Below are 26649 nucleotides of genomic sequence, written 5' to 3' on the forward strand. Positions count from 1 at the left end.
AGGAGGGGTTGAGTAGGGTGCTGCAGATAGGCTGGCTATGCCTTGGGCTGTACAAACAAAAGGCTGAAGTAATTAGGCTTAATTAGAGAGAGTGGTAGTGAGATAGTGTTATTCCAAACAGATGCATGCCTTGGGGCTGTATTCGTATGCAGAACAGCATAGCTGCACTGCTAAGTAAAGTACACTTTAATTTAATAATGCAATAGTCAGGTCATATTTATGGATATAACACGATACATGCGAATACATGTATTGAAATCCTTGTGGATATTCTGATGCACATGCACTTGTATTTGTTGCTCTCCCCATCTCTCTCTCTCTCTCTCTCTTTCTCTCTCTCTCTCACACACACACACATACACACACACACACACACACACACACACACACACACACACACACACACACACACACACACACACACACACACACACACACACACACACACACACACACACACACACACACACACACACACACACACACACACACACACACACTCACTAGAGAGAGAGGAAGGCGGGGTTAGGGGGGTTGAGACATTATAGGCCTACATAATATTTCCCAACCGTGTCAGGCACTTGTCAAGGCCCACTTGTCAGAGCATGTGGTTGTCATGACTCCACGAGTTAAACATCAGATACACCAAACCTACAGTTACCAAGTGAAACTCTTGTGGTCCAAAAGCCCAAAAACCTGCAATCTCTACCCTTGTAATGCACTGTTGTGTTTTCTTCTTCGTCAAACACTGGCACATTTTAGCATATTGTCCATGTTAGCTTTTGGCAGAGCTCTACATGCATTTCAATGAGCCACCACATGACTACAGAGTACATACATACTTGTGGCCTGCAGGGGGCAATCTCTGTGTTGCTAACCATTCATGTGACTGTAAACACACTAAAGTCTACTGCGCAGAACTACAGTAATTAGTACAGACTTCCTGATTGATTTAGTCTGTGATGATGACAGAGCAATCACACCTCAAACAATGTTCTAAAGGCCTTTACGCCAGCACTGTCATTTCCGGATAGGACAGCACGGTATGCAATGTCTTCTATAAAAACATAAAACAAAGCAGAGAGTGGATTGTCTTTGTGAAAGTGGAAACCTTGAATGGACTCTTAATTAAGCTCCATTTATTATGAAGCAAATACCGCAGTCATTACATGCTGATCTCCCTTATTAAATGAGTGGAGGAGATGATTTAATTTCCCCATGGATCAAAAACCCCAAAGTAGTGTATCCTACTGTGAATAGAATGAATGGCCAGTCGTCACCCATTTGCTCACAGTAATAGCTGGCTTGTGAAGTTCATCAGTGTTCACACCCTGAACTGAGGTTATCATAGATAAAACATACTGTTTACTGCATGGGTAGAGAGATTTATTTTCACACCTACACAGGGTGCACTGAATTACCACAATGTTGTTGACATAATTGCAGTGCTCCTTTGACACACATCCCTAAAGTGAGGCCTATTTAATTTGCCATGGCTGACCGTCCTGAAGTGTTGTTAGGTGTGTCTGTGTGTGTGTGTGTGTGTGTGGGGGGGGGGGGGGGGGGGGGGGGTGTACAGACCACTATAAGAGCAATTTGAATCAGTCTTGGTCATTTGATGAGCCTGTGAGTAAGCAAAAAGGTAAAAAATCACCGCTCATCCGTGTGAGGTGCAGGATTAAAAGTGACTGGATATCTAAGGGAAGAATCCGCACACTACAAGTCTTTGTGAAAATAGCTTTACTGGTCATTTGATGAGCCTGTGAGTAAAAAAGAGTTTGATAGTGGTCATCAGCCATTTGTGACCATGGTCTGAATGGGAAGCTAAAAAGGAGGAGAAATTAAAATTGATGTCTTAATGAATGACAGAATGAAGAGAAACTGCACAAGGAAGTCTACAGCTGGCTGTCTATGAAGTGGCAAACACAGCCTTTAGTACTCGAACAATTCTGACGAAATATCACCACCTAGGGGTTGGATGAATTTCGGCCCTCTCTAGAAAAGAGAGGATCTGCATTAGCAGGTGCTTCAGTAATCAGTCAGTAATGTTGTCTTCTCGCTTATACTTCACTGAAAACAAATTGATAAATGATATAATACTAATTTTTACTGACTAGTTTCACACGTGTCATGATTTGTAATATATGTTTTAATTCAACTGTGCCACAATATTGACCAATTCATCATCAGAAATAACATGCCTGGAACATATGTCTATTTTATATCTAGTTGTCGTATGTCTATTCGATTTAGCAGAAGTTAGCTTTATAAGCTGAATTGAATTCGCGCATATGGACGGCGCTACTCCCTACGAAGGATATGTGGGGAGCGGGGGGAGGTGAACTCCAAGCCGTGCTGCTGAGACAATCAAAGCGCAGGCGCCAACCCGTGGGTATCATCGCATACGCGCATAAATGTTGCTTGCAGGAAGGCAGACTGGGCAACTGGGAAGGTGACTGTCAAGAGCAGCGGAAATGCGTTGCCAAGATAATCGAGCCTGGCATCAAAAATCGGAGATGGAGTGTGGTTAACCATTCCGCAGCACCAGTGCAGTTTCATGGATGCATGTCTTCCATGCCCCAACACTCGTCTGTGTAGGTCGCAGCATCTCTCGGATCCTAATGGCTTTTCTCATCTGACGCGCGAGGATTTCTGGACAACACCTCGACAGATTTTGTATTTACTCTAGCATCACACGTAAGACATAAACATGATTTTTAAATCATTCCATAAGCGGAAAAGACTGGAACATACGTGCGCAGGAGTGCTATGGCTGCACACTTCGCTGTGGATTTTATGTGCCGTGTCCGGAGAAGAGGATCACTTCAGCGTGGAGGTAAGCTTGGCCCAGTTCTGGGGTTGGGTGTTGAGACTGCGAGTCCGCTGGCCCTGCTGGATGACTCCCGTTCTTTACGAATCACATGCAAAGACAGTCCCCCGGAATGAATAGAAACATAATTGCGTTGTGTCGGACTGCAGTAGCTGGGCATCATTATCGTCATGCCAGTATGATCACATTTTGAAACAGTAGCTCACAGAGGAATTGACTGCATGGACATGGAATATGTATGCTTACGCTTAGCTATTGATGTTGGTTTTCTCTAACATGGCCCGAGTGGCATGAATTCTTTTGCATTCTATCCTTTTATCATTGTAGAATTTAGATTAAGTTCATGCCAGCTGTAGGCTACAGAGATGTTGCTGTGTTCACTTCATGTGCTCAGCCACTATAAACGGAAAAGTGAATGTGACACCTCATTCTAACAATTTCTTCAATGGAATGACTGACAAGACATGACACAAGAACACACATGGTATGGGTGTTGACCCCGAGGAAGAAGCCCAAAATCGTATTAATGATGGAGCACCTATAAGCAAACACAGTCTTACATAAATTTGTCTGTGTAATACCATCTAACATCTAAAGATGTTATGAATGGCAAGCTTTTAATGAGGGTTGGTCTCTGTCTATATCACTGCTTCCCTTAGATATGCCCGTCTAGATTAAGATTTTAGCAGGACATGGTGTTATGTAATAAGATTTAGACCCTCTGGCCCATATTATTTAGTGTCAGACCTGCTGAGAGTGGAGCAGATTCAGTGCTAGCGCCACTAGATAAAAACAGAATCTCACATCTGCTCCTGTTTTGGCAGCAGGATTCAAACAGAATGCTGTTTTCCCCCTCATAGGAGCACTGCGATCATGAACCTGTAAAGGACGATGATCAGCCAGGACGCCACAAACTATTTTCAGCACCAAGACATTTTTTAGTCCATCTGTTCAGAACGTACTGAATAGAAGTGTGCAGACTCAGAGGATCAGAGCAAGTATTTAACATAGCAGATAAAAAACATCATCCTCGTCCTGTCAGATTCTTCGGATTAAAAAAAAAAGTGTGCTGACTAAATCAATGGCATGTATTTCTGCGTCCTTGACCACTGTCCACTGTTCTCTCTCTCCCCCCACCCCCCCCTGGCCATTTGTGCTGAAGGGATCAAGGCAGTGACCTGGATACGAGTAACCCCCAGCTTGTTTCTGCTCTGCTGTGGGTAAATGTATGGGGCTACCCATACTGCACTGACCGTCCGCTGTGTGCAGTCGAAGGGCTGTGGACGCTGGCAGTGGCGGCGGTTTGCTGCTGCATACAGCACTCACTGCTCAGGTCACTGGATTCGTATTAGCTTGATTAATAGTGTGGGAGTGCGGCTACGCCTGGGGAGGGCTGCCATCGCAGGCCTGGGATCAGGCTGGGACTTCCAGCACACAGGGCACTCAGGGAACCACTGCACCCCGGCACAGGAGACAGGACAGGGCCGCCAATTAAAGATTGGGATAAGGAGTGGGAGCAGTGAGAATAGGAGACGTCAAAGTCACGTGAAGTGCCCATGGGGCGTACAAGGCTGCATACAGCTTTAGCTGGAGAGCTTTGTGTGTGTGTGTGTGTGTGTACAGTATGTGTGTTTGTGTGTGTGTGTGCATGTGTGCGTGTACTGTATGTGTATGTATGTGTGTGTGTGTGTGTGTGTCTGTCACATGTTGTGTGCACTTTAGGCGACTAATTGGCCAACACACAGCCACACCAGGCTCCATCCCGTCGAAAGGCCACTCATTTTCATCGGAGTGTGACTCCGGGAATGCAATCAGAGATATGCAGTCTGCCGTCTCCAATGCATCTGCACAATGCCATTAGCCAAGGTGCTTTGGCTACTGTGGCCCATGTGCGCTTGTTGTTTGCGGGAGCTGTCACTGATGATGGACATCAGTCTAAACACGGGCCCTGGAGTAAACACACGCCGCCGCGGGGGAAAGTGTCTCGCGGAGCCAGCCCCCTGCATCACCTTAATGAAAGCATGGGGCTGTAAGGTGCGTTAGGCAATCATCAGGAAAACCGACGGAGCATTTGGAAAAAAACGTGGGAAAGGCGTCCCATTTGCAAATGCACATGTAGCCTCACAATATCATTTACTTATGAAGGTCTGGAACCTGTGACTTAGCACAGCAGTGAGGGCCAAGCAAACACACAGCTGATTAAAGGCATATAAAGCGGATAAAGGGGTTGTTTGGCTCAGGAGCAGGAATCAGAGAGAGAGAGAGAGAGAGAGAGAGAGCGTGAGAGATGGAGGGAGAGAGAGAGACAGAGAGAGAGTGTGAGAGAGAGAGAGAGATGGAGAGAGAGAGAGAGATGGAGGGAGGGAGGGGCGGGTGGGGGGCGAGAGAGGATTAGCTGGCGTGGCAGTGATAGCTCTGAGAGCCTGAAGTGAGTCGGTGCACAGGCAGCTGGGTAGCAGGGAGACAGCTGTGGGTTAGTGTAGTGGAGGGAAGTGAAGTGAAGAGGAGCTGCGTGGTTGTTTTCGTTCGCCGGGATTGGCTGAGCCTGACTGTGACCTCGCAGCCAACCTGCACGGGCACGGGCGCACAAACAGGAAGTGCAACGACAGGGGGAACCTGCATTTCAATATGCACTAGCATTAACACCAAATGTTGCTAAGGAAAATATTTGTATTCTGCGAAACTGAAATTGGGTTTGCCCTGAATATCACAGAAGAGTAGTGGTTCTCGCGCTGCTGTATAGGTACTGGTGCACGGATTCTCTCTAGTGAGTCTCTGATATGTTTTTTATTTGCATAAAGACTAAAGAGTCACTTCAAATGATATCAAAATATATATAATAGAACATTTACACCTTCACCAAGTGTAAGTTAAATTTAAACTAGTTTCTGTCTTTCTTGGAAAAAAAGATTGACTGTTCAGCCGATCAGAATGGAGGTGGCTAGTTTACAGTGGTGGAAACCGCCTTCTGTTTTTACAATAAAAAATATGTGTTATTATGCCTTACTACTGTATCTCCAGTCCTTTCCAACCTGATGCATTGTCGGATGTTTCTCCTAGTTTCATTCTGACCATTTCTTGAGAAATGATCTCTACACAGGCCATTTTCATTAGCTGCTGTCGTTTGTCGTTTGTTTTCTGGTCACATCACCCTTTTCCGCTAGCTTCACTTCTCAGTTCTATTCCTCTGAAAGAAAACAGTAAACAACACCACAGTGGGACTCCCTGTGAAAAGTTTTAATGCCCCTGCAGTAGAGAGTACAAATGTAGGCCCAGTAGGCTGAAGTTCACTGGATTCAGTTTGAGCCCTGTTGAGTCTAAAGTGATTTGTTTTCTCGGCCCTGTGGGTTGCATCACTGACAGTGTGTGCTGCTGGGACACCGGACAGTGGTAAACAAGAGCTGTGACGACGAAGGGGTGGGAGTGACTGACAACAACACTCCCGAGTACGGGAACACAACAACGCATCACTCACAGTGGCGCCGGACCAGCAGTGAATCAGACTGTGCCCATGCCGCGGCGTGATGCCCAGCGCGGCGCAGCAGACGCCCTGGCCCTGCCGTCAGCAGAGCCCATTCACCAGCAGCCCCGCACAGCATGGCGCTGCCCACTACTTGGACTCCCGCGGAGGCACAACAGTTCCTATTTATCAATGTAAAATATTTCCATATCTTCCCTATAGCCTTGAGGGTTGTATCTCGCACACTCCCACCGCGCCTCATCTCTGATGCCCATCATTCATTTGCTGGCCCTAACTATTAATGCAGACTTTAATGTCCCGGCCTGATCTGACATATCCATTTATACGGTATCTTGATGTGCTATTTGTGCACGAGGACATGCGGTCTGCGCGGACGCATTATTCATGCAGACCCTCTCAGTGAGCAATATCGCAGTAGCACATGGATGGCCTGCCTCTGAATAATTGAGAGGAAGCGATACCGGGCTAAGACGAATGCGCTGTATCCTGCCGGTGCTTCATTTCCATGGAGAGTCCTGGGCATGTGCCCACCGGGCTGGTGGGAGCCAGCCGGAGGAGCCCACACAGCCTGGCCTGATGAATTATTGACATGTACTGCCCTACACACACACACACACACACACACTCAAACACACACACACTCAAACTCACACACACTCGTGCAGCTGGTGCGTTCCCTGACTTCCTGGCGGCCGCGTTGTGCGGGAGTGGGAGGTCATGTGCCGGGCCACTCTACGAGGGGCTGATGGAGAGGAAGGATAGGACGTGGCGGATCGGCTCCCTGTCGTCAGGGTCCGCGTGAGCGCTCGCGGCTGCCGAGTCGCCATGGAGGCATACCTGTGACGTTGGCCAGCACTGCTCATGTGGCATCCTCCCCGAGCCTCGGAGCCATCTTGCAGTGATGAGTGGGTGCAAACATGAGAGCTAAGGGCTGGTCAATCTGGTGATTCTCACAATCGTTTGCTGTGTTTTAATGTAAAATATAAAAAGAAGACAATCTGTTGGTGTGTTTGTGTGTGGGCATGCATATGCACCAAAACACAAAACGTGTGCATATGTGTTATACCCCACACTCCTGAATGTACAGGAACCAGCAGATAAGTGCATTTACTGTGGACTAGCATTATGACAGGCTACCCACAATGCACTGCTTTTGCGCTGCCATCTGTGGCTTTTAGCTGTGCCCACAGGCCAGCTGTTATTCACTGGAGCAGTCAGGGAAACGTGTTATAAATACTGGCTGTGTTTAGTCCTGACATGGACACTATCAAAACTCTTCAGGGAAGTGACAGGATGGAAGTATTTTGTCCTGTCTTTGTACTATCAGGTGCAATAATAATGTAATCATCAAAATATTCTTCATAAATTCATTCATTACAGTTTTTTTTGATTGCTTAAGCACATTTTTTTGTATCTACTGGCTGTTTTTGCAAAGCTTTACACACAAATAAGAAAACCTTTCACTAAGTCAGGAAAACATTGTAGTTCTGTAAACATGCAGGGATCCAAACTTTGGTGTTTATATACACACATCAAAACAAACACAAGTGTTTTTTTTTCCAAATCAAAACACAAAATTAGCCTGAGTGGTCCCATCCTGCCTTGGGCAGTGATTTAATTCACGATGCTAAGGCAGTCTGGAAACTACCGCCCTAATTTTTGCCTGAGATAGGGGACCAATCACAGAACAGGGGGGAAAGCAAGACGATGATGAGCTATGCACAGACGCATTTGATAGACATCCGTGGTGCCCAATGAACGGATCTGGGCATTTTTTTTCAAATACGAGAAAATGAACGTCTGGTTGCCAGACCACGTCTCATTTGAGAAGTGGTAGGCGCTAGCCAGGCTAACACAAAATAGTAATTTCACAGAGTTTCAAAACCAGTCTACATCGTGTTGTCTCTCTGGGTCTGGCCACAAAATGTTGTGCACATCACATGCAATGTCCTGTAGTCCAAGGCACCGGTGAAAATATCTTCTGGAATTCTGTATCCAGGCCTGGCATGATGCCTGGTCAACATCCCCACATGCCTCCTCCATTGCCTGTAAAAGGGCTATGTGATGGGGATGATGGTCATAAACCTTCCAGCTCCAGGCAGAGAACTCTTCGATTTGATTCAAAAATGGAGAGTATGGGGGGAGATTGAGTACAGTGAAGGGTGGGTGATGTGTAAATCAGTTGCGGACCAAAGCAGCCCCATGGACACTAACATTGTCCCATATGATGACGACGTATCTGGTCTGCTCTGGTCTCTGAACATTAGTGAGCATGTCATGTTCATGTAAGGCGTCAAGGAATGTAATAATGTGTGCAGTGTTATATTGGGCCTAGGGTTGCATGATGGTGAACAACACCATTTTGAATTATAATAACTGCACACATGGTTATGTTACCACCACATTGTCCTGGGACATTGATTATGGCATGGTGTCCAATAATGTTCCTGCCACATCTCCTTGTTTTAGTGAGGTTAAAACCTGCCTCATCCACAAAAAAGCAGCTCATGACCCTCGAGCTCCATCACTCTCTGTACAAGACAGAACAAATGCAGCACAGCAGGGCCATGCACAGCACTACAGTATGAACTTCCAGATTCAGCACCGATGATACTATAGCTTACCTGCACATAGCCATATCGCAGTTGATTTACACGGTCACTGTTTCTTTCAAAAGGGACTCTGTAGATTTGTTTTCATTCGGATTCTGTTGCGGGCAAGTACACGGCATAACACAAACATGCTCAATGTGTGTGTGTGTGTGTGTGTTTTGGAAGGTGGTGTCGTCCTCAATAATGCGCTGCTGTATTTCTCATAGCCTTATGGAGTGATTTGCAATTTGCTTATTTATAGTGCATAAGGCTGGTTGCAAATTGATCTAGTTATCTAAAAACAGTTTTCACGTGTGACAGTGTGCCAGACAGTTGGCAAAATAGTCTACATAATGGCCATACTGTACATGTGTATAGTTTTGCTTGGAGTGTGTTGATCATTTGGAAATTGAGTGTAAAGCAGTGAGTTCACAGTTCCGCAAAAGGAGTGCTGTTCAGTGGATTGTGCTTACAATTTTGCAAAGTGTGTGTTACAAAATTGCAAACTGAGTGCAAAACTGTGTTTGTGCTTTTAGTTTTGCAAACTCAGTGAGTGGCGTTGCTATAAGTATTAATCATTTTAGAAACTGTGCTATAAGAATCACGGTTAGGGTTTAAGCATTCGGTACAAAAATGTAATTCATATGAGAAGAAGTAATCATACTGTACGTCTGTAGCATTGTGTGTGTGTGGTTAGGGAAAAGCATTATGAGGGCACGGTTGTTAAAATGTAGGACTGTCTATGTGTGGCTAAGACGAAGTCTAAGCAAAAAGCAGCTCATGATACAATCTCCCTCTCTTTCTCTCCTGCTGTCTGTCTCTTCTTTTTTCCATCCCTCTTTCTTTCTCACTTGTTTCTCTCTATCTCTCTCTCTCTTCTCTAGGCTTGGCTGCAGCAGTATGGCTATCTCCCCCACACAGATTCTGGCATGGCTGCGTTGCGCTCAGCGCAGACCATGCATTCAGCCATTGCTGCCATGCAACGCCTTTATGGCCTTAATGTCACTGGGACACTGAACAGAAACACCATAAGGTGAGCTTCATTTCAGATGCAATACACAGAAAAAGAAAAGAAGTCGCACACAAAAGCTGAATTATAAAAAAAAATGGGAGACAAACATTTCGGGTCTAGCCCATCATCAGCGATCCCAATTGAAAACGATGCAATGCAATGCAATACACACACACACACATACAGAGAGAGAGAGAGAGAGAGAGAGAGAGAGAGAGAGTCTGTTTCTCAAACATGCACAGTATTTTAGATAATTGCATTCGCTCAGAAAAAAAATTTGTTAACAGGATAGTCTGCCCACAAACATCATGTAGGCCTACTGAGATTCAGTATGTAAAATTGTAAGTTCAGGATGAAAAGAATGGTTGAGCAACCCAACGTATAACTTCATACTGACACATACATTCACAACTCACACAGACACAAAAACACACACTCACACACAACACAGAGACTGATTATACATTATATAACATAAGGTGCTGAAAGTGCATACCATGTGTGTGTGAGTGTGTGTGTGCATAATTATTACCGAACTGCTAATATTTTTTAATTAGGATGTATTGTTAGAGCAGAACAGCGAAGATGATTTCTCAGTGGCTCAAAACACGGCACTTGTCAATGCTGAATGGTGGCTGTTGTTGGTGGTGACGGGAGCTTTGTGGAGTAGGCTACCTTTCAGCCATGATCTATCTGCTGCACAGGCATTAATGAAAAGTGGCAGCCATTACAAACAACATGTGGTGATAGTGAATCTTGTGCAGCGGGATACAAACACTCCTAGTAGCCCACGCTAAAAATAGACGTCAGTAGTCAACCAACAGCAACTCAGAGAGCAGGATTTGTGGTCAGCCACACAGGGCCCTTAGGGGGCCTGAGACAGAGAGCATTAACCTGCTCAGCCACCGCCAGGAAAAGAATGCTGATGAAGACGTAGTGTCCAGATGTGCTCACGTCTATGCTCTGTCCCCGCAGCTGGATGAGAAGGCCTCGGTGCGGAGTCCCGGACCAGCTCAGGGACGTGTCCAGCTCCGGCTCCCGGTCCCGCAAGCGGCGCTACGCCCTGACGGGCCAGAAGTGGCAGCATGCGCACATCACATACAGGTGGGCGTGAGTGAGTGTGGATGGACGATGACTTGACCGGCGCGGGGCGATGAGACGGGGGCTCGGCGGGAACTTCAGTGACCTTTAACAAGCTGTTTTCGAGTTAGTCACCGCGTCACTCGCAGTGACGTAAAAAAAAAAGAAAACGTCCAGCATGTTCCATGAAGTCGCATAGGCTAAAACCGCCATGAATACATTTTCTCTCCGATTTCTGCCACTGCAACTGAGACCTGGCACACGTAATTTAGAAACCTCCTCACTGCCTTGCGCTTATCTCTAACCTTTCAGGAACGTAATTCTAAAGCTCGTAAGTTTACATTTAGTGAAGGCAGGGAGGAAATATAAGGTAGCCTACTCTCACCCCAATTTAGACTAGACCGACTAGAGCATGTGATAACAAAAATGATGTATTCAAATCCTTGCTCCTGTGATTATGTTTTAATTGCTGAGGCACCTATGCAAATGGGATGTAAATCAGTGGAGGAAGGGGACAGGCTGCTGACTGCTCCTCTTGCTGGGGGAAAAAAAATCAGAGGAAGAGAGGAGAGGAGATTTTCCATTTCTCTGTGTCTGTCAGCGAGAGATAAAGGCTTGAATGTGAAAGTTCAGCAAAGCTACTGCGGCTGGAACAGTTTAAAAGTAAACTCTCAAGCTTCTAGGATTCGAGGGACTATGGGTTTTTTTGGGGGGAGGAAAAACTGCTTTCTCACCATTTCCAGGTTTTGTGAGTTTTGGTTTGTATGTGTGTGTGTGTGTGTGTTTGTGTGGATGTGGATGTTGCAGTCCCACATCAGTAGATGATTGTTTCAGCGCTGCCTGGAAGTGTTGGTTTCCTTCATCATAGCGCTCCTTCATTCTTTATCTATGTGACCTAGACTGCAGGAGAATTCATTGATCGCCTAATTTGTTGTTCAGACACAGCCATGGCGCGCGAATTACATTCAGTGCCAAGATATTTGTCTTTATTCAGTGCTTGTCACATATTACTCCATGCAGCAAAAACAGCTCAAATTAATCATCAAACATCAAATTCATCTCCATTTTTAAAATATAAAACATAAAAACAGTCCATCTAGGGCAACACAATGAGCCTTCAAATGGATTGAGGCCAGAAGACAAACTTGAAAAGCCAGCATATTTTTTATAGTTTCTGTCCTCCTTCTTTTCCAGCCTAAAGAATTTCACACCCAAGGTGGGAAACGAGGAGACCCACGCCGCCATCCGCCGGGCGTTCGACGTGTGGCAGGGCGTGACGCCGCTGCGCTTCGAGGCCGTGCCGTACAGCGCTCTGGAGAGCGGCAGGCGAGAGGTGGACATCACCATCATCTTCGCCTCAGGTTTCCATGGCGACAGCTCCCCCTTCGACGGCGAGGGGGGCTTCCTGGCTCACGCCTACTTCCCAGGCCCTGGCATCGGCGGGGACACCCACTTTGACTCGGACGAGCCCTGGACCCTTGGCAACCCTAACCACGATGGTGAGATAGTGAGCTCCGCAAACAATATCAGCCACCCCCCCTGTCTTGGGGCATTTGTGCGTGGGCATGCGTGGGCCTATACGTGCCTATGGAGTACGGATGGCACGGATGGATGGGGTGGGAGGGTGGAGAACGGGGCGGACGGGGGGGAGGGGGGGGGGTGGGGATTGTAGTGGTTGCGGTGAATATTATTGGGTGGCTGAAGCCACTCTCTGATGGGGTAATCAGATCCGCCACTGTGTTGCATCCAGAGGCACTTAACCTTAATTACCTAGACTGCTAGACCTGAGTGCTTTTAAGACAAGCGCTCCAGCATGGCGATAATGGATAGCAGCGCACGCGGGCATTAGCCAGCCGCACTCACACGGCTGTCTGGCAGGCTGATAGCACCCGCTTTTGGCTTCCGCGCTGGCGCTGTGCTCTGAATCCTAATTGCGGCCTTTCATTTAACCCATTAACGGCGCCGGGTCACGGCTCTTCTCTGGAGGTCGCGGGATTATTTCGAATGTTGACCAGAGTGTTATCTGATCTGCGATACGCCACACTGCTTAGCCTGGAATGGGGAGAGTTTATGGAGTAATACAAATCTGTCGGTGACAGTGAAATGGCTTTAAGGTTGTCTTCCATCTTGTTCTCCTATAATTAAATTAGAATCGCAGAGGACTCTCTGTTCCTTGATGATGCTACCACAGAGCGTCCGTGTCAGGAAGCAGAGCCTCCGCTGAAAGTCCCGTAGTTACGCTAGCCTATGAAGTAGCCTGACGAAAGTCAAGGTCAGGAGAGGTGATAGTGGGCGCAGTATGGCTCAGGAATTAATGGACATGCCCACGTTTTATACACTGTATCACGCTGGATTCCTGAAGCCAACATTTGTCATGCACACGTATAGTGCTTAGTGAGACAAGCCCTGGGGTGTTTACTGTCAGTGGAGCCCCTGTGTGTTTGTTTTGTTTTTTTGTTTGTTTCACTCTTGTGCAATGTGCATGTGTGTATTTTTACTTGCCTGTGTTTCGGGGCAACATAGGTTCACTCATGGCATGTTGTGTAAGACAGTACCCTTCCTCTGCCCCCGTGGCAAGGACGTGATTTTCTCCTGTGTTTTTGCTGAACTAGTGCACGTGTTCAGATCACCATGCAGTCCCTACTAGCCTCTCACTGTCAGTTAGCTTATCTGAGAATGTGATGCACCGAAATGCCATGACCCCAGATTACAGACAAGAATATAATCTGAAACACGCTACTTAACTAAAAATCCATGCCAGCTGTTGTTACATTGCACAACAATCCACATTATTGTGAAAGCACAATAAACAAACAAAGCACACCTGAAACATCCACTGCCTGGGCCTAGTACTCTCCCATAGAAAGGAGTGTTGGAGGCTCTGGGACTGCTTTGGTGGTGATTTTAAACATACACAGGAGAGATGTTAAATTCCGAGTACTATAAGTAGGGCATTTCAAACAACAGCCAATAAAGAACCAAGCCTATTTACTGGCAAAAACAAGATCACAAACAAATCAACCTTTGTGGACAAAAAAAACATCATCAACAGTTATCAAGCCGGCCCCTTCCTTCACGGGTGTTTTATTGAATTAGACCCAGGACACCTCCAGAAGGCTCAACAGTGGTATCTGGCATCCCAGACTCACCCCCCTCCGCACTCATGATGGGTTCTCTGCCAACAAACAGTAAGCCCTTGATGCAGGCACCGACAAATACCAACAAACTCTTCAGTCAGTCCTCTTCGTTGCTGTGGCCAGTCATGATCCAATCAGCAACATATACAAACAAAATGCAAACCCTTGATGAAGGCACCAACAAGTATCAGCAAATTCTCTGGTCATTTCTCTCCGTTGCTGTGGCTGTTTATGATCCTTTAGCAGCAACATAACCAGACAGACCACAAGCCCTTGATGTAGGCATCCACAAATACCAACAAATACCTACAAATTCTTCAGTCATTCCTCTTCCTTGCTGTGGCGGTTTATGATCCAATCAGCAACATGCCAAGCAATATTAAAAAAATCTTCAGTAACTTCAGTAGCTTCTTTCAGTGACTTTCCTCGAAAACCAAAATCTACAAGAAGTTTTGTAGCTGCTACAAAGCCTCTAGCACCTATCTCCACTGGCCCTGTGTGTTCTTACCAGCCACATTCTCTTACCTCTGCAAGTCAAAGTATGCAGAGCTGGTAGCAAAGGTAACGACTTATATATTAAATATATATATATATTTCTGGAACTCTGTCTTTTTTACAGGCAATGACCTCTTCCTGGTGGCAGTGCATGAGTTGGGCCATGCTCTTGGACTGGAACACTCCAACGACCCCACTGCCATCATGGCTCCTTTCTATCAGTACATGGACACAGAGAGCTTCAAGCTACCGCATGATGATCTACAAGGCATTCAGAAGATCTATGGTGAGTTATCTGGAGGGCGTGTGGCAGTCCAATCCTTCATCTATAGAATGAATGAGACCTCTTGTTGAGGCATACCAATTGAAGACACTGCTGGCAAACCAAATTGTTTTCTTTTAAAGGAACATGCCAACTGTTTGGGAAATGAGTTTATTTGCCATGTACCCCAGAGCTAGATAAGAGGACTCCCACTCCCTCTACCCAGCTGCGAGCTGTTCGTGTGTCAGCCCCCACTCTCTGGAACACTCTCCCGGATGGGATCTGCTCTGCCAAATCTCTGGACACTTTCAAAACAAATTCCTCAAAATCCACCTACCACACCCAGACTACCCGAGCTTAGGCTATTACCCTCCTTCTGTGATTTTCTATGTTATTATTTTGCAAAGCAACCTTAGATACCTTGAAAAGCACTATGTAAGTCTAGTTGGTATCAGCTGGTACCAGTACTTGTACCACTTCCTGTCATTCACTCAGCGCACCTCAATGGATCATCGTCAGACCAGTCGCCTGCATTTGTAAGACCTCTCGGATCTCTCTTGCCTTACCAGGTCCTCCGGACAAGAACCCCCAGCCCACCAGGCTGCTGACCACAGCAGCACCTCCACGCCAGCTGCCGCCCTCGGACCCTCGCAAGCCCGACCGCCAGAGCCGACCCCACCGGCCCCCGCAGAAGACGAAGACCACGAACCAAAACTCCAAGCCAAATATCTGCGATGGTGGATTCAACACCCTAGCCATCCTGAGAAAGGAACTGTTCGTTTTTAAGGTACTTTTGGTCTATTTGGTTTTCTTTTTGTCATTAAAATTCATTGAAAAAAGGTCATTACATTCTTAAGGATGTGTGTATTGATGTCGTTAATGCAGTTTTCACCTAAAACATTTCAAAGAGTTACTGTGCTAAGTTCTTGTTTTGTGTTCTTTTCTCTCTCTAGGACCAGTGGTTCTGGAGGGTGCGAGATAACTCTGTGGTGCCGGGCTATCCAATGCAGATCAATTACTTCTGGAGAGGACTGCCTCCCAAGATTGATGCAGTCTATGAGAACAGCGAAGGGAAGTTTGTTTTCTTCAAAGGTGAGAATGACTGAACTGATCATTATAGCTTGCTTCTCCTGCCTGCTTTCGTACAATAAAACGTTATTTGCTCTCAATGTAGAGATGACTCACGCGACACACGCGTCTGTATTTTTGTCTCTCTGTTTATTCACCGACATTCTCGAAGGGAACCGCTTCTGGGTATTTAAAGACACCACCCTGCAGCCTACGTATCCTAAGGATATCTCCCTGTTTGGCTCTGGCATGCCCACTCAGAGCATCGAGACGGCCGTCTGGTGGGAGGAGCCTGCTAAGACGTACTTCTTCAAAGGAGACAGGTTGGTGTCGCACGCAGGCCCAACCGCCTCTGTCCCTCGGCACGCCGCTGCATTCCTGCGCGAGCGCTGCTACTGCCCCTAATGATTGTGCTTAATTATGTGGAGCTGCCAAGTTGCAATGGCAAAGTCATTAGAGAGTCCAGGGAAAAAAGCAAGCACCCTTAGCCGTGTGTAGTACTGCAGCATTCTTGGCAGGAAATAAATAGTATGACAAAGTTCATAACTGCTGCCTGCTGCTCCCCTATTTGAAAGCGGGACAAAAAAGCGATGAGGGGAGGGGGGTGGGGGCACATTTGTGGTTGTGGAAATGTGAGGAAAAATCGCAAAAAAAAAACAAACACATAGTGCTAAAGCAGGTCCTGCTGTCTAGTGAAGTCTGGCTGATGCATTGTCCTCATTCTGTCTGCTTAATGCCTTGCATCCTGTGCAGATACTGGAGATATAACGAGGAATTGAGGACCATGGATCCTGGTTACCCCAAACCCATTACTGTTTGGAAGGGTATCCCAGAATCCCCACAGGGCGCCTTTGTGGACAAAGCAAGTGGTAAGGACCATGATAATGCGACACATACCGAGATTTGGTTTACACAGCAAGTACAGCAGTGTGTTTGATGTCAGCGTCTCCCATTCTGTCTCTGTCTGCAGGATTCACGTATTTCTATAAGGGGAAGGAGTACTGGAAGTTCAACAACGAGAGGCTGCGAGTAGAGCCGGGCTACCCGCGCTCCGTCCTGCGCGACTTCATGGGCTGCGACCACATCCCCATCGACCCGGACACGGACTGGGCGCCGCCGCCGCCGCACCAGGAGGAGCACCAGTACGACCCCGAGGACATGGACATCATCGTCAAGCTGGAGAGCGCGGCGGGCGGCACGGAGAAGGCGGTGGCCATCGCCATCCCCTGCATCCTGGCGCTGTGCATGATGGTGCTCCTCTACACGGTGTTCCGCTTCAAGAGGAAGGACACCCAGCGCCACATACTGTACTGCAAGCGCTCCATGCAGGAGTGGGTGTGAGAGCGGGACGGCTGCGCCACGCGGAGGAGCAGAGTTGTCCATCAAGTGCCCCCCCCTCCCACTCACACAGTCTCACCCGCCCAATGTCCCCCCTAACCCTACCCCCCCCCCCCCCCCCAATACCCCCACCCCAGATTAAGACCACCTAGATGCTCTTGCTGATTGGGCATTTAGCAGCTGGGAGAGTAGTCTTGCCATAAAATCTTTGGGTTTAGGCTATAGGTCAGGTCATTTGGTGTGAAGACCAGGCCGTGCTGGTCGACTGTGGACAGGAATGGGATTCCTTCTTTTGGGATTGAAGGTGTTGGCTCTTCCTTCCAAACACGAGGACAAGACCTGAGTGTGCAAAGCCATCTTGGACCTACGTCTTTCTTCAAAATGAAATGACTACACTAACAATAAAGAGCTGAAGACAGAGACTTCTTTCTCTTCTGTACACTGTAGGTACGTCACTTTGAGTGTGGGCTTGAGTGGCCCTCTGAAAACCTAACTGTGGATGCAGACTGACAACTGAACCAAATATGACCTTACTTTCCAAAGAGGATTGCTTTTCGTTTTATGTTTCTCTCATTGATGCTTATTATCGTCTCATTTCATTGTATTTTTTTTTTAATCTTTGCTCTTGCCTGAGGTAGTAACTGAGAGCTGGAGATTGTAGACTGTTGAAGGAGTCTGTCAAAAACAGGTCCAAACTCTACCTGCAATATTTTTTGAATGCCTTAAATTCACAAATTACTTTATTCTGTGTATATCTAAGTGTATTTATGTAGATTGACATTTTGTGTGAGAGTGTGCGTACCCATGCACAAGGCAGAGCGTGTATATACAGTATGCAGTGTGTGTGTGTGTGTGTGTATGTGTGTGTGTGTGCGCGCGCGTCCGTGCGTAAGCGGTGAGCTGTTCAGATGGAAGATTTTACTGTAAAGGTTACCTCACCTCTGACTTGCTGGTCCTTGGAGCAGTCCAGTGGTTTAGGATGTTAATTAGCACACTACAAGTGCATAAGGATCAGCCAGGTAATCAGTGATCGGCAGAATCGTAAGCACCAACACCTTTAGCCTTGTTGCCATCCGGAGGAAGGAGATAAGGCTTTCATTCTTTAGTGACTCATGATGTTATTGTTCAGTCTCTTAATGCAGAAATATGATGGAGAGGTTATTCATCATGCATACAATGCACTTGTATTGTGCTATGATACATATACAAACAGACAAATCCCAGTAATTATGCATGAAGTCAAATTTAAATTGTTTCATGCCTCATAATAATTTCATGACGAGTTGATAATTCATAACTTGCTTTGTCTCGAAAGCAGAGCTGACATGATGGGTGTAGTCAAGAATAGTACAGATGACTGTTATAGTAAATACTGGATAGAAAAAAAAACATTCCTCATATGGTTTGTGTTTAAATGTGAATAGGAAGAACTATTATATTATAAAAATCAACTTCTCCAGGTTGAGCATAATTTTTAACGTGGAAGTAGAATGATATGCACTGGTCAATTGCCTTCCTTTAAAAAGTCATTGAGCATTTTATATATTTTAGAATATCAAACTAACCGATTCATATCCGTTTTTTTTGGTAACTCTGCATTATAAGACTAAACAGAAATTGCAATCCTCTAACATGATCATGTGCGGTATACTTAGAATCCAGACGTCTCTTCACACACCCAAATGAATGTGTGAATTTCATTTTGTGTGTGATGTTTACTTATGTTTTTTGAACGTGAGGAACCTACTCCATTTTGCCTTGCAACTCAGTGAGTACTGTACATGTATATTTGAACATGTTGTAAATATCTCATGTAGTGTAGACTTGATATGAATAGGTGTGTGGCAGGCTGTCAGTGGAGTGTGAGAGAAGTCTTCTGCCGTACAGATGATCTATTCAACATCACTGTTGACATGTGGCATTGCAGACATAATCCACAAAACTTGCTGATGCCCTTTATGGATGTTGTCATAATTTGATTCTGATTTTTATTTATTAGACTTAGTGAAGGATGTTTAATGAGCCAAAATAGTTCAATAAATGTCAGATGTTAATATAAAAGAGTGTTTTAATGGTATTTCGCTATTTTTTCATGATTCATTATTCAATGTCTCATATAGCCTATACAAGCGCAAACAATGTTGCCTCTTCTAAGCAACTGGAGACCTACAGTAACATGCTATTGCTGTTGTCCCCGGAAAATCGCAGGTTGCATTTGAAGTATGATTTGCATGATTCAGAAATGGGCTCACGCTGTCAGGGTTGTTACTGGTAATTTCCATGCCATTAAAGATCGAAATGATGGTTCTATTAATACAGCAGTCAACAGGATGGCATGTGGAGTGTCAGCATAGCAAAGAGATGATGTGAAACCCTGACAGGCGCAGGATTGCAGGCGGCCATTACTCCACCAGAGTCATCTCCCCAAACAAAACATCCATGAATTGCCCACAGTATTTCAAATAAACATGGGTCCAGGATGTCTCAAGAAGATCCATGTACACAATATAACAGGGAAGAGGGTAACACAAGGCATACCTTACAACATTTCACAGTAAATATGCCTGTTTTCTAAAGGCCTATTTTGTATTCTTCAACAGGAAAGTTGCATTTTACTTTTATTTGTTTACCAAGAATATATCATAGCCTATAGCTTGCTGCGTAACTCCATAAATTCCACAGCCTCAAATAAATGATCACCTTTTTGCTATCTATCTTTTTAATGGGATGGCAAATGGTAGCCTTTCACAAACAAGCACTCATCAAGATGATTGATAGCATTTTGTCTTCCACAAATTGGCACAGTACCAACTATCAGCCAGGAGCCTATGGATGTGGATCAATGTGAGAGATGTAAGATCGAGGGTTTTCTGGACAACATGGATCCCATTGTGACCCATGAAAAAGCAAACCCAACATGTACATGTATGTAACATCAACAGATCACCTAAGTGTAATGACTTGCCGATCATTTGGTACCGTTGTCCATAATTATTGGAGGCATGGGAGACTGCTCTGTATGACAGTTCAATGAGTGATACATTAATCTCACCAGTGAATGAGTATATTACAAACTGAGATACTTATGTAGGCCTTATCTTCTCATATACTTTTTCTACCATTGTGCCGTTGTCAACAACTAAAGAGCAAGATGTCACCACACAATATAGCCTAGTTAACTATTTTGTGCCTTGGCTTATATCAACCAGTGTTTATCAAAATGTGTTTGAATAAGGAAAAAGAAAATACAAGAAAAAAAAAGAGAAAATACCCTCTCTTGCTTAGCCGAAAGGATAGGCCAAAAACCATTTGGGGGATATTATTGATTAATAGATAGGCTAATGAGCCATTTTTGACTAAATTCAAGAGGCCCCATGTTCTAATTTGTTCCAAGGGGTTCTATGGTGAGGGGTTCTGACAAGGAACCCACAGAGAAAACTTTGACAGGAAAATATAGCTTAATTTGGCAGCTGACTTATCTAAAGAGGACCTATCTGGTCCAAGAGGGCTGAAGGCTGGGGCCTCATGTAGGCTACACAACACAAGTAGGTCTACATTCAAGAAAAAAACCTTATTTTTGCATCTAGGTGTTCAGCACCTCAATAACATTGATCAGCAAACATGAAGCAAAGAAAATGGGTGGAGGTGTGCAAGCAAAGAGATTGTAGTCATCAAGCAATCATGGTTAGCGACGGCAAACCTAGGAATGCAAGCAACGTTTGCAAAATAAAACGTTTCTGTTTCAGACGCACTGTAAGAACAATCTGACTACAACTATGGAGAGGACGGGCGTCATTTTTTTTTTTTATCACATCCCACAATCCAATGCGAAACTACAGACGGAGCAATCGCGGACGGTAGCCCACGGCCACAGCACGGCATGACATACCCGGACCCGGCCCGACATTACAGTCTTTCGCTGCCTGAAGTTAGGAATCGTGCAGACGGGATATGCATGCGGCGATTTTTGTTGCAACTAGCCTACGTGGTAAGAATGTAACGTTAGTTGTAAGTGATTCATTCGAACTACCCTGTGTGTAGACTGGCTCAAACAACTTCGACTAACCTTCTCCAACATATCGTTACCTTAGCATAGCAAGCTGGGCTATCTTGACCGACATGCTAACATTATTGTGAGTTTGTGACTGTCAGTGAAATTATGTTGTAGCCTACTCGTTACTTTTTACACGTTAACCATGATATCTGAAGCCAAAAGCTGTAGGAAACAAGCATATACATGTTACATTCAAGTAAGGCTTCGCCATGAGTCTATTTAGCTAGCCTATGGTTGAGTCAGTTCGTTTGCACGTGGCAAACAAAAAAATGCATTGCATTGAGATTCCTTCAAAAAGGCGATCAAGCTTTACTTTTTCGGGCAATATTAATTATATAAGATATGGGCCCCCAGGGTAATACCATGTCAAATGATTAAATTGACACTTTGCTGTAAATGATCTCACACAGATTGCACAGTGTCCTCATTCATTGTAACTGTATTGTGTTACACATTTTCTACAATGACTGTCCCGCCTGTGATGTTGACGAAAATATCTTTATTTCTCTGTAGCTACATGCATCACTTTACTGGGGAGTGATCTTTACCAGCCGTTCTGATCAGCCCTCTCTCATCTCAAATAACGTGTTTGGTAAGCTTGCCAGTTACATATCTGGTCTTTTTTCATGTTTGACCTGATGGGTGACAATGATGATCATATTCTTGAACTCTCTCCCTGAGCTGTGATGTAAATAAGAATCCTGAGAGCATCCATTTCTTATAAATTGACTTGAATGTTGCACTGTAATGCTTCAGATGCACGTGTGGGATTTTAATACTGACCAGATCATATGGGTTTTTATTCCAGATTTGACATAGTGCAACAAACTGGAGTTTATGCATCATGTTACTGGGGACAGTGGTTTTACGTCTCATCAACCCTCTTCGATCTCAAATATGTGCTTGGGTAAGCTTGCTAGTTACTATCTGGTCTTTTTTCATGTTTGACCTGATGGATGACAATGATGATCATATTCTTGAACTCTCTCCCTGAGCTTGTGATGTAAATAAGAATCCTGAGTGCATCCATTTCTTAAAGTGACTTGAATTGCTCTGTAATGCTTCAGATGCATGCGTGGGATTTTAATACTGACCAGATCGTATGGGTTTTTATTCCAGATTTTGACCAGCATGGAGTTCATGCACCATGATACTGGGGAGTGGTTTTACCTGCTACGTCTCATCAACCCTCTTTGATCTCAAATATGTGCTTGGTAAGCTTGCTAGTTACATTTCTGGGGTGCGTTCCCCGAAAGCATCGTAAGCCTAAGTCCCTCTTACGAACGTCTTAAGGTTTTCCGACTGTTTCCCGAAACCATCGTAACTTAAGAGCATCGTGAAAACACTCGTAGATCTAGAGTTCTTGTTACTGACTAAGAGCGTCTTAACGCGTATGCCTCAGTAGAGTCACTAGCAGGATATGCAGAGGGATTGCAACTAAGAATATAATTATCCAACTTACGTTACCATTTTTTATTGTATTTACTTGCGGTGATTCAGATTTTAGCGTGCAAAATGGCATTCATTCAATGGACATAATAATGTGATTAAAAGCAGACAAACATAGGCTACAATTAAGTTCTGAGATGAGACATTGCCAGAATAGTTTGTCATTATCTTTGTTTAGACTATTTTTATTAGGCCTAGGCCTATGAGGTAAAAATGTTATTTAAGCCTACACGTTTCCTTATTTTCTTACTCGAAAATGCCTGTTTGATTTGCATTGAGCTCAATGAGCATCAAACAGGCTAATTGGCTAACTGTAAAAAGCACCATGCCAATCTCTAGCTATGGTGAAGGGTATGTGATGATGTGGGGCTATTTTAATTCCAAAGACCAAGGGAACTTTATCAGGATGCATAATATCCTGGATCCATGAAATAGCTGGCCTTTAAAAATAAAAACATATAAAATATCCTCCTGCTCCTATGGGAATTTAACATAGGGGTTGAATACTTATGCAACCTGTATTTAAGGAAGAACATTTATCTATTTACGATACATTCTTCAATCACAAAGAAAATTAGTGTCCTTAGCGGTTTGATTTTTACTCATTTTTTGAATTAAGGCATTACAATCAATTCTCAAAAGATGATTTTATATTCCTCTTTTTAGTCAACTTTAGCATGGGTGTGAATACTTACTATACCCACTGTATATAGCCTACTTGGGATGCTTACATGCAGATGTCAAAGGTTTTCTATTTTCATATTGATGTTAATAATGTATAGATCCGAAGTTCACACGTTGGCCTAGCTGTGACATGCAACCTGTGACGCGCAACCTGACATCACCATGAAATAAGGGGATATTTCAGAACTTTAAGCATGGACAGCTCCCCTTAAGAGCATCTTAAGAGCAGTGCACGCGGTTTCACGCTACGAGCATGTTTGGGAAACGGTCGGAAAAAGCAAATGAACGATCTTAAGATGAATCGTAGAAAAACCCTCGTAAGTGCGTGTAACCATCGTTTTCGGGAAACGCACCCCTGGTCTCTTCATGTTTGACCTGATATGATGGATGACAATGATGATCATATTCTTGAACTCTCTCCCTGAGCTTGTGATGTAAATAAGAATCCTGAGTGCATCCATTTCTTATAAAGTGACTTGAATTTGCTCCTTAAAGCTGTAGAAGCACGTGTGGGATTTTAACACTGACCAGATCATATGGGGTTTTTATTCCAGATTTTGACAGTGCAACAAACCAGCATGGAGTTCATGCATCATGTTACTGGGGAGTGGTTTTACCTGCTACGTCTCATCAACCCTCTTTGATATCAAATACTTCTTTGGTAAGCTTGTCAATTACATATCTGTGAGGTTTACTACGAAGCTCGATTAGTAGTTTAGCGTTGTATGTTGTGCTCAAAACCAGGGTATGCTATGCAGTCATACGAAAGTGGCTCTGTTTTAGAGTCGCTGTATCAGCATGGTGCTTATGCTGCCAACCAGACCCGGTCGGGAGCAGGTTATGTGCGAAGTTATTGCTCAAATAGTGTAAAACTACCGCCTACTGACCAATCAATTATCTTGGAAAAACATTCTCACGTGCAATATTCTATCATGTCTTACAGGTGGAGCTCTGCCATTTTGGATCTTGCAGGCGTTTTAACAGTGTTGCACGTGCAAATATGCCACTAATGACGTGCATACCATTCAACATTTGATAACATTAAATAAATCGACGGTTATAGGCCAGACACGACTAGACTAGATTACACTATCACTCATAAATGCAGAATTAATCGGGTTTTTCTTGCGTGTGTCCGCGTTTCACAATTGACCAACATCATCCCAACACCAAGAACACACACAGATCTGAGCCGAAAGCCAAGTTTGACACATTTCACATAACTGCTATGTTAGTGTCACTTAACTTATACCCTGAGTTAAGGCTTTGTGTAGCCTCGATTTGTCTGGATAGCCTAGATGTGCCTAACTTGCTTCGTAGTATAACCCACTGATCTTTTTTCATGTTTGACCTGATGGATGACAATGATGATCATATTCTTGAACTCTCTCCCTGAGCTTGTGATGTAAATAAGAATCCTGAGTGCATCCATTTCTTATAAAGTGACTAGAATTTCGCACTGTAATGCTTTTAAATTACATTTTAGGGATGGGTTTTAAGTACTGACCACTTCATATGGGTTTCTCTTCCAGATTTTGATGTAGTGCAATAAACCAGCATGGACTTCATGCATCATATACTGGGGAGTGGTTTTACCTGCCACATCTCATCAACCCCTCTTTGATTTCAAATGCGTGTTTGGTAAGGTTACCAGTCTGGTCTTTTTTATGTTTGACCTGATGGATGACAATGATGATCATATTCTTGAACTCTCTCCCTGAGCTTGTGATGTAAATAAGAATCCTGAGTGCATCCATTTCTTATAAAAATGACTTGAATTATGCACTGTAATGCTTCAGAAGGAGGTTTGTGGGATTGACCAGATCATTTGGGTTTCTCTTCCAGATGAGTTGCAATAGTGCAATAAGCCAGCATGGAGTTCAAAACCCGATTTACTCATTTGAAGTAACTGGGTGAAATCTCAGCCTGTTTTGGTGAGTCCAAGGCCAATTAAAATGCATTAATATGCTCTTCGATTTATGTGGACATGTTTTCTTACATGAGTGTGATTGCTGTATTGGCAGTTTTTGGATTCCTATCTTAAGACATTTGGGGAAAATAACATGCCATCGTGTCTGTTTTGATTCTCAACATGATGTCCTCTGTCTGTCTTCAGGCTCAGTCGTCAGTGTCCATGCCAAAGAAGTTGTAGAGCACGGTGTGGAAGGACTAAGGTGGTGATCAGACTTGATTGTTCTCCCTACATCGAGGGAAAAGGCTGCCTTGCAGTAAAGAGCAGCTGGTATCTACTAAGTGGGTTATCTCTGGCAGACCAAGAAGTTGAAGGATACATTATCATTAAAATTATAACGTTTATTAATACAAGTGTACCATTTTGAGCTTTCTATATTTTTTCGAACAGCAAAACTAATATGTGGATAAAATATCTTCCATATAAAGACTAAAGATGAAACAATAAAGAACACCTAATTATCTATTCGTCTCATGTGCATACATTTGATTATTCGACAGGGGCACTCACTCAAACAATCCACCAGGTGTCAGTCGTACAACATTTCACTTGGCCGCTAAGTTCACTCTGTCAGCATGCTGTCTCACAAGACTGGCCGGCAACTTTCAGAAAATGTCGCAGCTACTTTGTCTTTTTCGTGAAATTTTACGCCAACTTCTGTTTATTTCATATTAATATTTTACCATTAGGCTATTGGTTGGTAGTGTATGCCTGTATTGTCGTTGGTAAAAATGATTAGAATCGCATAATCTTGACCGGACATTCGATCTCGCTCTTTGGGTGAACCAAGTCACAGGCCTACCTTTAAATCAGTTTAGGAGTTATTAAAGGGAGCCTATACTTAATGAAGTTGGACTATTTGGTATGTTTCCCGAACCATCATCTAATGGTGCATTGATTGGGTCAGGGAATAATGACAACGATTCCAGTGACGACATCTAAAGTGGGGAACAGAACATGTCTCCAAATTTTCCAGATTTTATCACCATGTCTTAGCATGCATGAGCTGAGTATGAGCAGCACAGATGATCATGTTTCTCCATGACTTGAAAAATTCCCTCTGACGCCCATGATTTGTCCATGCACAAATGATAACGTATCTAGCGGTGTCCAAACTACGGCCCGCCACGCACTTTAATGCGGCCCGCCGAGCATGCATTAGTTCATCATAGATCTGGCCCGCCACACCTGGGCTA

General features: G+C 44.5%; 1 protein-coding gene and 1 long non-coding RNA gene across 2 annotated transcripts; both read left to right on the forward strand.

Moving 5' to 3' along the window:
* Positions 1-2455: 2455 nt before the first annotated feature.
* On the forward strand, positions 2456-17344 carry mmp16b (matrix metallopeptidase 16b (membrane-inserted)). The gene is made up of 10 exons (XM_062530138.1): positions 2456-2836; positions 9787-9935; positions 10890-11018; positions 12189-12493; positions 14751-14912; positions 15458-15675; positions 15842-15980; positions 16129-16279; positions 16710-16825; positions 16927-17344. Exons 1-10 carry the CDS (start codon positions 2711-2713, stop codon positions 17295-17297), a joined length of 1866 nt encoding a protein of 621 aa, XP_062386122.1. The 5' UTR covers positions 2456-2710; the 3' UTR covers positions 17298-17344.
* A 3805-nt stretch (positions 17345-21149) lies between these two features.
* LOC134073080 (uncharacterized) lies at positions 21150-25916 on the forward strand. Its single transcript, XR_009937246.1, has 8 exons — positions 21150-21282; positions 21862-21940; positions 22157-22255; positions 22468-22562; positions 24036-24142; positions 25014-25122; positions 25327-25415; positions 25598-25916. It is a non-coding gene; the product is annotated as an uncharacterized LOC134073080 (long non-coding RNA).
* The last annotated feature ends 733 nt before the right edge of the window (positions 25917-26649 follow it).

This window comes from Sardina pilchardus, chromosome 2, assembly GCF_963854185.1.
Source record: "Sardina pilchardus chromosome 2, fSarPil1.1, whole genome shotgun sequence".
Lineage (NCBI taxonomy): Eukaryota > Metazoa > Chordata > Actinopteri > Clupeiformes > Clupeidae > Sardina > Sardina pilchardus.

Excerpts from the sequence above, each read along its gene's own strand:
- mmp16b (XM_062530138.1), top strand. The coding sequence starts at position 2,711 with ATGATTTTTAAATCATTCCATAAGCGGAAAAGACTGGAACATACGTGC. Across the intron at positions 12,494-14,750 it reads TGGCAACCCTAACCACGATG|GCAATGACCTCTTCCTGGTG; the intron begins GTGAGATAGTGA and ends TCTTTTTTACAG. Across the intron at positions 16,826-16,926 it reads CTTTGTGGACAAAGCAAGTG|GATTCACGTATTTCTATAAG; the intron begins GTAAGGACCATG and ends CTCTGTCTGCAG.